The sequence below is a fragment of the Onychostruthus taczanowskii genome, unplaced genomic scaffold (genome assembly GCF_017590055.1).
Source record: "Onychostruthus taczanowskii isolate IOZ18803 unplaced genomic scaffold, ASM1759005v1 scaffold15, whole genome shotgun sequence".
Lineage (NCBI taxonomy): Eukaryota > Metazoa > Chordata > Aves > Passeriformes > Passeridae > Onychostruthus > Onychostruthus taczanowskii.
The window spans coordinates 10,898,288-10,911,723 of NW_024498685.1; the positions used below are offsets into that span (position 1 = coordinate 10,898,288).

Sequence of the window (13,436 nt, forward strand, 5' to 3'; positions counted from 1 at the left end):
GCACCAGGGGAGATGACACCAAAAATCTAATGAAGGCCATGTTAAAAGCACCTTCAGTATTCTGCATGGAAAGGGTATTCCTTGAGATTTTTGGACCTGAAAGAAATGAAAGTGGGAGTGTTATTTTCACCTATGATTTAAATGTGATTTAGAGATATGTTGTGTGAATGGAAGAGCCACCAAGAGATCTGCATCACAGAGTTACAGCAAGAATAGGCAGAGATACATGTTCTCCTTTCTCTCATATACAGAGAGATGAATTGAACATCCCATTTTTTTTGTAATTCAAGAGAGTTTCCTGAAAACTCAGAATTGAAAATTAGAATGTAGTTTGCTTTAATTTTTTTTGTTGTTTTGGTTGAACATCCCATTTTTTTGTAATTCGAGAGAGTTTCCTGAAAACTCAGAATTAAAAATTAGAATGTAGTTTGCTTTAATTTTTTTTGTTGTTTTGTTTTTAAAGTGAAAACATTAAGCCCTGTCCTGAAAATGTTATTTTTTTGGGACAAACCACTTGGAGTTTGAGTTGGTGTAATTTTTAAAAAAATTGAATTCCATGTTACCTAGAAGCTGTGACACAAAATTCCTTGTAAAGAATATTCAGGATTTAAGATTTAGAAGAAAACAAGGGGCATCACTTACACGTTCATTTCACAGATCCTCCAGTTTCTGTTGAAGGTCAGAATAGTTGCCATCTCCTCTTTAGTCAGTTCAAAGTCAAACACCTAATTAGAGGTACAAGAGGAAATCACTTCTTTGAACAAACCTAAGAGAAATACAAGAGCAGCTCCACACTGGAGAATCCACTTTCACACATGGACCACTGAATTAAGAAGAACAACTTGTTTTATGGACACGAGGGATTATTTTATGAACATTGCTGATTCTAGGTGAGATGTTTCTGGCATGTTGCTGTGTGGGGATTCCAAGCAAGCTGTGGCTGCTCATCCATCCATGGAACAGGGAACGATATCATGTAAGGATTGCTAATTAAACTCTCAAGAATTAGGCCTGGGTTAACACTCAGTGAAGTGTAGTTATGCAGGTAAAATGTAAATTAAGCAGGAAGAAGGAAGAGCCCAGCCCTCCTGCTGCAGGAGGCCATGGCAAGGGTGATAAAGGATCACTGCCCAGCCATCCCTGAGGGGCAGCCCCTGCTCACTCCTGATCCCTCACCTGGAAGTTCTCCACAATGCGCTCTGGGGTGACGGATTTGGGAATCGCAATCACATTTCTCTGGATCTGGAAGCGAAGGAGAACCTGCAAAAAGAGACAACTGAATCATTCCTCCTGTTCCAACAGCTTTTTCCCTGAGCTGTACCCATTTCTGCAGAGCTGCATTTCAAACCATCCCTGGCCCTGCAGTCCAGGCTGCACTGCCTGGAGAGCAGAGAAGGAAGTGGTGGAGCCTCACAGGAAACCTCCCTTCCCATCCAGGTTTGGGCCAGACCACTCCTTTGTTTGCACCTAGGATTTTAGCAGTCTGTGCAAGGTTTACATTCTCTGCAAGAGGACTTGAGAGGGGAAGTCACATCTGAAGGTGGTCGAGAATCTTTTTGATGGCCTAAGAGTTAATAGTGTGTCCTGGAGGTAATATCATAAAAAAAATCTGCATTGTTAGGGAAAAATCAGAGGAGTGGCACAATTCATGGGGAAGGGCAAGAGTTTCCAATTCATTGGGAAGGAGTACCCACCTGTGCTGGGGTTTTGTCGTGCTTGGCTGCAATCTCTTTGATCTTGGGGTCATCCAGAAGGGAAGGATCCCCGGGCTTAGCCCTACACAGAGAGAACAAATCAGTGGCAAGAAACCTCCACAGAAAGATTCAGCACAGCAAAAGAGATCTGTGTTTAAATAAGAAATGAGTGGTGTATGTGTAGTCTCAGTGCTTGAGTCATAACCCCCAGCAGCTCCCTGGCAGATTGCAGAGAAAATTTACCATGGTCTGTCAGGAGAGCCAAGGGGACAGTATGCAGTCACAGCCAGCCCTTTGGACTGGCAGTACTTGATCAGCTTCTCCTGGGTGAGGTATGGATGAGATTCAATCTGCCAACACAAAAACAAAGAGCCTGACAGTGGCAGAACTGCTGCAATATTGTTGTGCTCCATAAGTTATCTCCTAGTTCAATTAGAGGCTGCTTTTTTCCCTAATTTGACAGTGGCTTGCATGACAATACCCATCCTTATTATATTAAATCACCTATTTGATACAAAGTGCTTATACAGTTTTTGCTGGGGGGCATTTCACAAAGCTCATCTCTGCCTTCTTTATTATTCCAGAAAGGCTGTTTTCAGGGAAATTCTCCAACATCCTTAAACAGTGGTTAAGCAAGGTGATAAAATTAAAAAAAAAAAAAATGTGCTCCTGGCACTGCTGAGGAGCTCTCACAGGAATGAGACCTGCTACTGCTGTACCTTGTAGCCAAAAGGCCAGTGGATGAGGTAGAGATCCAGGTAATCCAGCTTCAGCTTGGCAAGACTCTTCTGGCAGGCTCCCTTCACCAGAGGCTTCTCGTGGAAGGTGCACCACAGCTGGAGACAAAAACAGACTGTGACCTCCTGGTTAATGCTCTTGGGTGCTGTCCTGCACAGCCCAGGAATGCTCCCTGTTCTTTGGAAGATGATGTGGAATGAGACCATCCTCGTGCTCTTCAGATGTGGCAAGCTCTGGGCTGGGCCTGGCCTGTGGCTCTGGGGGCAGTGTGTGCCAGTCTCAGATTCCATGAGTTCACCCATCATTTGTGCCACTCCTTTTCCCCAGGGTCTGCCTTGGCAGTAGGGGGCTTTCAGAAGCAGTGGTGTATCTGAGTGTTGTTCCTGAGCGTGCACAGAACTCTGCACTGCATGTAGCAGGCAAAGCCAAGAAGGTGTAAGACAAGCCACAAAGAGTGGTTGCCAGCAATCTTAGGTAAAAAGTAACTCCAGATTCCAGCTAAGTAGCCTGATTTTTGTAATGAGAAAGAAAGCCCACCAACCCCACCTTCCCTGGGCCACATGCTGAGCAGATGACATTGTCTCAGGGTGCCCAGAATGACACCTCCAATGGCAGGGAGACCCCTTTGGCAGTGCTCTGAGCCCAGCTGCTGGAACAAGCACCAGGCAGTGACAGCCTGTGTGCTCTGCTGTGCTGTAGCATCAGCAGGGTGTCATTAGCAAGCTGCTAATGACACTGAGTGGTCTCTGACCTCTGCATCACTACCTTGCTTGGGGCTACCTGGTCCCCTCTGTCTTTTCCCGCTTCCCTTCTTTTCCACTAATCTATACATCCCCCAGGACTGCTGGGTCACAGCAGGGTACAGACACAGTGTATCCTTCATAACTCTCCCTACAGCATGGGGAAAGCTGTAAGCTTGTGTCAGGAGTCACCTGAATGCTGTTCTGATTTCCTTTTTCCTACAGCATAAAGTTTGTCTCCATTTCTTACCTTCCTGCTAGGAAAATACTCCACACAAAGCATTCCCTCAGCTGTGCTCCGGGCTGCAGGATCATTGGATCCTTACCTTGCTGACAACAAAGAGGTCTTCTCTTTTCACAACACCTTCCTTGATTTTCTGCTGGATCCCTTCCCCAATCTCACTCTCGTTCAGGTATGCATAGGCACAGTCGAAGTGGCGGTACCCGGCATCGATGGCAGCCATCACTGCAGCTTTTACTTGCCCAGCTGGAGACTGGAAAAATGCATAAATATTAAGAATCTCAAAACAGTACTTGTTAAAGACCTGTATTCTAGCAAAATAAAACCAGGGAAACCATGTTAGGGGAAGCAATTCCCTCCCAATCCAGGTTGGTGGTTTTTTTTTTTTTCCTTTACAAGAACACTATTTCTTGCAGTGATAAACATGGACTCCAGGGTTGGAAATCAACTTCCAGCCATTTATCTATAGCTCCACTTCAACTCACTCTCAGCCCACCAGCCAGGCAGAGCAGAGCCCCAGGCACCAGGACAGCTCTCCTGAGCTGCAGCAGGGGCACTGCAGTGTTGTGCCTGGGAGCCCTGCAGTACCTGTAGCTCTTACCTTCCAGGTGCCCAGCCCCACCAGGGGCATCTTGGCAGTGGTGTTTAGCTGCACGTAGGTCGCCATGGTCCTGCACTCCCTCCTGGTTGCCTCACCACAGCTGCCTCTCGCCTGTCTGGTTTCACGGTGGTCACTGGCCAGGGCAGGGGACAGTGCTGGGGTGTCACTGGTGCTCTGGGTCCTCCCATATCCGGCAAGCAAGGCTGTGGCTTTTTCCCTGTACAGCCAGTCACAAAGGTTAATGTGAAAGCTGAAATCAATTAAAACTTGACGAGGTGATTTACTTGGCGTGGCAGCAGTGCACCCTGCGGACCTTTCCCTTATCAAAAGATAAGGGTTGAGGGTAGGTGTGTCCTGATTGGGCTGGTGTTTCTGCTGGGATCAGCTCCTGCAGTGCCCTGTCCTGCCCCTGTGTCTCTCTTGTGCCGTGTGCTGAGGTGTTCTGACACCCTGTTGCAGTTCCCCCATAGATTTCCTGAGAGAGAAGGTTCCATTCAGTGAAAGGGCCCAGGTTTCATTCCTGCCCAGTCCCAGGGTAGGGTGTGATGCAGAGGCCCCTTGATCCCGAGCTGCTCCCTCACTGCTGGGTGTGTGAGTGTGAGCTGAACCCTTGGCTGGAGCAGTGTGTCCCCACCACAGTGGTGGTGGCCTGGGCTGGTCTCCCCTTGATGGAGCCTTGTCACCTTGTGTGCTGATGCTGGAGAAACCTCAGTGTGACATTGCAGAGGAAGGAGTTCCATTTCACCTTCCAAAGGTGTTGGAAACCACTCCTCAGGCTGAAAGGGGTAGAACAGGGAAGTTCACATGCATGCCAAATGTGAGAAGTAAAATTAAGTCCCTGTTTTTTCACAGTCTTAACAGGATCATCCCTCTGGTAAAATTTCAGAACTGTCTTTTTTCTTTTCTTCACTTCTTCTTGTTTTATTATTGTGGGCAGCAGGCATATCACTATGGCTTGTTTTTTTCAGCAGCCAGTGCAGTCATAAAGGAGTTTAATAATGCAATGACATGTGAGTGTAGAAGAGAAAAGGTATCCTGTAGTTTCATGGTCATTGTGGATGCCATATATTATTACTGCCACAAACTAACACACCCTTTAGCACAAAACCAGAGGAGGATCCAGGGTGGATGGATGTGTTTTAATGTTTGCACACACGGGGGCAGAGTTAAACTTGTGTGTGGCTACAGCTTTTGCATTTCTTCAGTCTTAACTCAGCAGATTGAATTGGGTATTGTATTCCTGATATTTTGTAATAATGAGAAGTTGGAAAGTCTCTCTTCCTCTGCCTCTTTTCCTAAAAAAGGATAAGAAGAAAAAAAAATAAAGGTGGATTACATTTGTAATAAGTAGACTTGAAAATTTTCTGGTAGGGACTCAAAAGATACAAACCTGGGTTTAAAGAGGAAATTAGCCAGTTATCATCAATTTTCTGATTTGTCTGATCCTTAAAGACACAAAAAAGAATTTCCTTTTCCCTGCTGTCTTTTGCACTGAAATGTATGAGGCATTCTCCTGCTTCAGCTCACCACTTGTCTCAAAGATGTTCCAAAACTTGCACTTTTAAGCATTGTTGTGCACATGGAGAGGAAATCAAGTCTGTTTTCTCCCTCCTCTTAACAAGGCGCTTACCTTGAACATTTATCTCTGAGGACAAGCATGAGGACTATCTAAAATTTAGTATAGTTTGATTTATTCCACCTGGGAGCACTCTCCTGTGCTCAGCAGCTCCAGCTTGTTTTTGACTGCAGCTACCTGTGGGGACTGTGGGCCACGTGCAGCTGGTGAGAGGCAGAGTGTGCTGCACAGACCTGGGTTGTTGAGTGCACATTTGCAGCCAGAGGCTGCTTCCATTGGGAAGTTTGCCATGGATTCAACATGGAAACGAGCCATTTGTTCAAATGTCTGCCAGCAGCTCTTTGTTCTGCCAGTGCAGTACCAAACTCTGCCTAACCTATTCTGCATGCTGGCCCTGGTGTGCTGGGAATGGCTGCATGTTGTGATTTCAGCACTGTTTCCTCATCCCCAGAGATCTCAGTGCAGCAGCAGTGGCTCAGCAAAATGGGGAGAGAAAATTCCTCAGCTCTGCATCCCAGTGTTGGTTTGGCTGTGCTGGACTCTGGGGGACAAACCAAGAACAGTAAGGGGAAGGATTGACCTTTTCCTTCTTCCCAAGGACATTCCCCACTCTCTAGTATAAGCCAGTGAGTTCAAGAAGTGCTGGGATATCATGCAAGGCTGAGAAAGTAGCTGCTCAAAATGGCCTTTTTTACACTTTTTCTCATGCACTGTATGTCACACTCTGGAGAAAGATGAGCTTTCCAGAAGGAGTAGTCACAGCCTGACCTTTCCACAGCACTGGGCACCCCAGAAGCCTGAAACTAATATATTTTGGGTTCTGAGAAAAACCCAGCCAGCTGTGTTCTGAAGCTGGAGTAACTTTTACTGTTAATAGAGGAAAGGGGAAAATCTGGGGAACATAAAGTTGAAACTACCCTGAAGAGGAACCTTTCAACTTAGCAGAACTGCAAGAAGCTACAGTTCTTGAGAACTACATCAAATGGGGTGGTGGTTTGGTGATAAAGAGAAGTGTAACTTGCCAACAAGTGGGTACCTGAGGGTAAACAGGACAGGAAGATATAGTTAATAAAACTGTCAGGCAGTGGGGAGCAGACCCCTGGAGGCAGTGGAGGAGGTGTTGACAGCAGACAAGGGCAAAACAAGGCATGTTCATGATATTCCCAAAGAATAATATAGTTATATTTTCTTCTGAGCCTTGTCTACATGAAAATCTTGCACCGTTTCATTATGCTGATGCAAATGCCTTTTTTGGACACATATCAGTTGAAGTATGTTATATATTGATTTAGCTTAAATCCCTTCCTTACCACTTCAGTTAAAAGTGTAGAAACGACTCCAGCAAAATAACATCCATCCTCCTAAAGACTTCACATTAACAGCATCAGCTTTTGAAATGGTTTAATTAAACTGCAACTTCCTTGCACAGGCCAGGACTGGTTGCTGTGGGAGCAAAAACATGCCAGTGTCTTTTCTTTAACTTGTAAAGAGAAACCTTCTGATCACAGACTGGAGAGGTGGATTAATGTGGGACTGGCAAATACTTTGCTCAATTTTCTCTAGGTCAAGCCCTGTAAAAAGAGCAGGTACCAAAGCATCAACACGGACCAAACCTTCTCAGTTGTTTCTGTGGGAGAATGGGCTTTGTAATGAGGGGATAGGCAACCTCAATTAAATAGGAAGAACACCATGGCCAGCATCCAAACCCATCTCATCTATAAATGGAAAATTTGCCCATCCCAGACCTACATTCCTGTCCAGTTGTGTTGGTAGGCATGGTTATCACAGGAATGAGATTTTCCTTTCTCCTATATACAGACTGTAGGTTTTCCAAAGCTCATCACTTTAGAGAACAGTTGACTACTTTTCTTGCCAAGTAGAGGCTCTTGTTCTCATGGAAAAATATTTTCAAGGTTCCTTTCAAGTTTCAGCAGTAAGCCATGTCTGGTTTTGACAAGGAAAAGGATGCTTTGAATGTCCTAAGAGTGGAGGAAGAGATATGTTTTCCCTTTGAAAAAACACAAAAACTTTGAAAAGTGTTGGAAATATTGGTTTTTCATGTTTGAAAAACAAAACAAAATGAAGCACACTATAAAACCAATGAGTTCATCTTGATTAGGAACAACACGAAAAATACCACTGTGGAATCTGTACAGTTAGAGCTGAATAGAAATTGCTTTATAACCTGAACTCGTACACAACAGGGGAGCCAGATTGCTTTAGCTGGCTGAGTTACTCAGGTTTTGTAAATACGAGAGCAGAACCTCATGTGGCGTTTCTCCCGTCACATGGCAGGACCCGTGGGCAATCTGAACATTTAGTGGGGATGTGGAAAGTGCAGTGATTGCTGCAGAAGTTGTGCTCATTGTCCTTCACTAATCCATGGCTGTGCAGTTGCTGCACTCTGTGCTCCAGGTCTGCTCTAGGGTCGGTCAGACGGGCTCCCGCACTCTCAGCATCTGTCATTTCCAGAAGGAATTCAGGATGAGCAGGGAGGAAGCCACGGCTGAACATTGTTCTAGCACGAGGCTTCCAGCAATTGTCTTGGCTGGGGACTCTGCTTGTCCTGCAAGCAGGACCTGTGTGGAGCCCCAGGGCCTGGGAAGAGATGGTGGCCACATGTGGGCTGCTGCAGAAGCCAGGAAAATTGGTTTGGCCTGTGTGTGCTCCCAGCTGTCCCCACAAAAGACATGCAACCATAAGAGAAGATAAAGTGGCTTCTTCATCTCTGCAGTTTCTGCATCTTGAGAAGGCTAAGGAGCCGTGGTCCAACAGCATGTGCCTCATTTTGTGGTGTCTTTCTAGAGACATTATACCCTTCCCCAAAAAGAACACAGGTTGTTTCCAGATGTCATGTACTTCTGCAAATTCCTTCTTAAGAAGGGCAGGACTGTAGTGCCCATTTTTCCCCTCACACATCCCTTGTATTGATCTTGGCTCAGTCCCTTGTTTGATACATTACAGATGCAGACTTGGACAGAGAAGAATAAGGACAGCAATACTCAATGTTTAAACAAGTACTTGACCCACCTAGACTGTTGAATGTTGGATAGTGCTGAAGGAGAAAAGTCTCTTTCTTTGTAAGACAAAAAGGAGATACTGAATTACAGGCAAAATATTTTTTCCTGGCCCTTCCATGGATAGCTAAATCTGGTGACAATATAGAGGAACAGACTAATTCTGAATAGAAAAAATAATGGAAGTCAGGCACAAAATTATTTAAGTGAATGGTTTTCCATGTAAGTAAAACAGATGAAAATTAGAATTGAAAAACTCTGGGAAGTTGGATATTCTGACTCCCCATCATGCATGATTTATTAGTCCTGTCTGACTTTCCACTCATGCTCCTTTTTTGTTAAAGAAATGAGGTGGGGTGGAGGGGGAGGAAGCATGAATTAACTTGTGATACACAGCTATTTATTTAGCAACCTAACTCCTAAAGTTTCCTGGGAAACAATCCTCTAAAAGAGAGGCCTGATTTTGTTGCTTTTTACGGTCAGGAGCAGCCCCAGTGAATTCTGAGGAGTTACAGTAAAAGTAGAAGAACAGTGTGACTCAGTCCTTCTCTTGACATTATCAAACCATGACACATAGGACAGACTTTTTATGTAGGAAGCTCATTTTTGTGCTCCATTCAAAACCAAACTGAACTTCAGCCAGTCTTGTTTTGTAAACTGCTGTGATGCAAGAGAGCCACATACCATGGACAGAAACATAAGAAGCGCCAGAAAGGTCTTTGTGATTTGTAGAGTGTTTGTGAGAAAACAAACATCATAAATACAGACAGAGATAACTCTACACACACATCAACAAAGTGTTAGTTAACCCAGGTTTCATTGTAACATGGAAGTAAAAGACATTAGAACAATTTTTTGAGGTGAACCATTCATTTTTCCTAGCAAGACATTCATACACACGAACTTGAGTATGTGTGGTGTGTGTTTGTTGTTCTCACCATTCTCTGCAATGACACTGAAGTTCCAATTTTACCCTTTTTGGTTGTATTTGCCCAGATTGTTACGTGCTGTCATCATGTTCTGGTATCAGCACTATCCAGTCTGTTTTCAAAATAACTTATCATGACTAGACACCACCCTGTTGCTTTCTTTTTTTCAAAGCCCTTTAAAATTATCTCTTCCCAGACAGTTCCTTACTGACGTCTGGTGTCTGGAGCACTTTGTTTATCATGGGGGGAAAAAACAAGCAGATTAATCACAGGATTTTCTTTGCTTTTGATACTGCTACAAGAAGTTAATTTGTACAATACTGTGACTAAAAACCAGTGAAATGCTCCAACCCAAAATCTGAAATGTAAACCCCTCCCAACCCACAAAGTTTAAAAGTGAACCTTGTAAATTTTCAAATTGTGTCTCTGGCTCTAGAAATGGGAAAACTTTTGATTGTGAGAAAGAATTTTGTTTTCCCAGCCGTTGATACCTTGTAAAACTTTTTTAGAGGCATTTTTGAAGACTAGAACTGTATTCATGAGGACTTCTTCAGAACATTGTGTTCCACACACTTTTTTGCATGTTCTAGGCACCTGCTGTGCTGAGGTGTTTATTTGAAGATGACAATGTAATGGTTTTAAGGACATAGAGAATATAAGCTTTTTTCCCATTTCTCAGCTTGAAAAATGTGCATTTATATGCAGAAATAAAATAATTTTTTTTAGTTAATATTTCAGAAGAACAGACAGAAGTCACCTTTTTTGCTTCAGAATAACATTACCAGTACCCAGCCATTGGGATTACATAAAAAATTCAGTTCCCACTTCAGGTTTAGAATACGATGCCTCCCAAAGCAGCTTCCCTCCATCTGTTTTGCATATAATGAGGGCTTTTATGTATTTTCTTCCTCCTTCTCAGTCATTTATTTGGTATTAATGATTCAGAAAAACTTCTGCACATACTTAAAGACTAAAGCTCTGATTCTGGTGACAAATGCAGGGTTATTTAAGTGCTTACACACTCATCTTTTTATTTTTTTAAACAGATTTTCCCTCCAAGTAATGCAGTTAAAGAGAGAAGAAGAAAAAGGTAGAGTACTTCATTTTCTCTTCACATGGACTTACACTTCTGGTTTTGATATAAAGAGAATCTACTGAAATTGTGTATTGCCTCCATCCCAAACAGGATGAAAGCCCCACTGTGTTAAAACACTAAAGCAGCATTGTATTAATATTCAGCAGTGCCTAAACTAGTAAAACAAAAGGTGGAAAAGGACCTTTGCTAAGGAGCTGAAATTGTAATTGGGTGGCTCCCTGGTGTGCAAGGTGTGCCTCGCTGCTCTGTCAGGTGCACCCCCAAGTTTGAGGTAATCCTAGGCTTGGTTTAAGATGTGGTGGTGTGATATCTTGACAAACAGGGGGAGGTGTGTGATGAAAAATTCCCCACGCACAGGTGTGCTCGAGCCAAGGAAATGCTGATAACCATGTGTGTGGGTACTGCAAGAGTGGTGAGAGGCTCCAACAGAGAGAAGGGAGCCTGGCACGTCCTTGCCTGCTCCTGCTCCCTGAGCTCTGGTGGAAAAACGTTCATTTTCCTTCTGTTAGCCTGAGGTCTGGTGTGTAGAGATGTATGAAGAGATGGATTTAGGCAGGGTCACTTTACAGTGTTGCAGTTCTGAATGCTCAGGAGGCAGTAAGGATGTTTTTCTCTTTGTAGTGTGTTATACTCCCAGAGCTTTCTCTGTACTCAGGTGGAAATGGACCATCATCAATAGAATAGGAATGTGAGACAACAGCATGGATGGCAGACAGTAACTAGATCTTCTGTAGGGGAAAAAATGTCTAGTGTTGAAAATGAATGGGCCTGCACCCCAGAAAAAGGTGAGAGAGGATTTCCTGGGCACCCATCTGGGTGGCAGAGAGAATGGGCTGGGAGGGAATAGGGAGGGTCTAGAAAAGGAGACAAATTCATGCAGTAGGAAAACACACAGGAGAACTTATAGAGAGAGGGTTTCAGGGTTATTAAAGAGTGCAAGGACTTGATTACAGAACTTTATTTTGACCATGAAATTATTAATGAAGACAGATCATGCACCAAATAGTTGTAAACAAAGAGCTCAGGGTTTTCTGGAAATTAAAATGGTTATGTCTGCAATGCTCTGTGGCAAACACTGGATCTGGCTTTGAACAAAGTAACTATTCTGTGAAAGAGTACCAAGGGCATAATCAGTGAAGAACGCTCCTGTTTGCCACAGTTTTAATCAATCATTAATCAGCCTTTCTTCTTTCCACTTCTGTTTCCTTCTGCTTCTGCCTTGCTCGGCTCCAGGCCTTTATTCAGAGTGGTGCAATTGCACTGGTGCCCTGGCAGAAGTTTATGCATTGAGGAAAGGAGTTTCCTGGACTAATTCTGCCACAAACATTCCAGCTAAATGCAACAGCCTGGAAGGGCTCCAGAGCAGAGACCCTGAAAAACACAACCCAGCTGGTCTGAGAGATAATAGCTGCCAAGTGAGTGTAGCTGTCTGCAAGAAGTCACGCACAGGGATGTGGCTTTGACTCTTCTGTCCTTGGATATTTTGAAACGTGAATCAAAGTCATTAGGCTGCTTTTGCCATGCTAATGAAATGGTCTTGCCTAAAGACTAAAGGAGACAAAAAAAATATCTGTATTTAATGGCCATAGAGGTCCTGGATTGTGGCATGGGTTACTGTCTGCTCACTCACAACTGCATGTTGGCATAGAATGTTTCTTTCTGTTAATTGTATTCTTACAGTGCTGATAGTCAAGAAAAGACATTTTTCCTTCTGTCTCTAGGAACTTTGCTTCTTTTCTTTACCAAGTCAATAAACCAGTTTGCCAGAAGGCATGGTGACTGCAGGTGTGTGTGGTTGTGCAGTGGGATGTGGCAGCATTTCTCTTCACCAGCTTGAGCTGATGAGCAAATCAAACTCTTCTACACTGTGAACTCGAGTATTGCTTCAATTACACAGGCTGCACTGGGTTTATACTCTAAGTTCTGGCTTAGACAAACCTGGCAGAAATGAGAGGTAGTTGTTAATATTAAAGCTGGTGGATGAGGTGAAAAGGATTTTATGTGTAACAGTTAAGAGAAATGCACATGCAGTGCAGAAGCAGCAGATTTTATTGTGGTTCTGTGGTGAGGTCAGGAATAGCTCTGTCAGGAAATGCATTTAAAGTATTCTCCCTGAGATGCAGAATGCTTTCTGGAGCTTCCCAAATGAATGAGGAACAAAGTGCAGTAACCACCAAAGAGAAGCAGGATGCCACTCTTACCACACCGTGCTGTGAGCCCAGCAAAGCAGGTTTCATCTGGATTAGCCTTCTTTCCCACTGACATCTTAGCATCTGGATAGCCCTATAAATGTTAAATTAGACACCATTTCTTCTCACAGCATACTAGAGACATTCTTTTAATACCTCCGCTCCAAATTTTCTTAAGTTTACTCCTGTCACTTTTTCCTATCAGAATCTGAATCCCCCATCTTTTATTTTCATGTGTCCCTTTTAACTTATTAAAAAGGGAAGATCACCTCTATCCCCTGTAGGGGAGGATGACAGAGCACATTTGGTGTACATCCAGTTTGTGGTCCTCTGAGATTTACCTTGTGGCTGTTCAGGGGTAAGCATTTAGAGAAGAAAATGTGACTGATGGGGTATGAAAGGCATGCTCTGCTCTTTTTAGAAATAAAATCAGACCTATGGCAATAGAAGCACTGAAGGACACCATCTTCCCACACCACTTGCCTCTTGTTTCGAACCAGAGCTGCTTCATCCACTTGTTTATAATCACTTCAGATTGGGATTACAGCCTGTGGGAATGAGGGAGCTAGCACGATCCTTAAGAAGACTCATATATATATATATATATATATATAT

The 13,436-nt window shown here is 43.7% G+C and overlaps 2 protein-coding genes across 5 annotated transcripts in view; one reads left to right on the forward strand and one right to left on the reverse strand.

Annotated features, from left to right (window-relative positions):
- Positions 1 to 13,436, forward strand: part of BPGM (bisphosphoglycerate mutase) — a 28,492-nt gene that overhangs the window by 1,721 nt on the left and 13,335 nt on the right. For 2 of the 4 annotated variants that reach the window (XM_041398510.1, XM_041398512.1), the window contains exon 2: positions 10,583 to 10,626. The exons of the other annotated variants lie outside the window; for them this stretch is intronic. The gene's annotated coding sequence lies outside the window, so the exon portion shown is untranslated. The remainder of the gene's footprint in view (positions 1 to 10,582; positions 10,627 to 13,436) is intronic. 4 annotated transcript variants of the gene reach the window in all.
- On the reverse strand, positions 54 to 4,080 carry LOC121332946 (aldo-keto reductase family 1 member B10-like). Its single transcript, XM_041398885.1, has 8 exons — positions 4,015 to 4,080; positions 3,499 to 3,666; positions 2,414 to 2,530; positions 1,938 to 2,044; positions 1,695 to 1,776; positions 1,177 to 1,260; positions 643 to 725; positions 54 to 96 (listed from the first exon to the last, which is right to left on the reverse strand). The coding sequence occupies exons 1-8, from the start codon at positions 4,078 to 4,080 to the stop codon at positions 54 to 56; spliced, it is 750 nt and encodes a 249-aa protein (XP_041254819.1).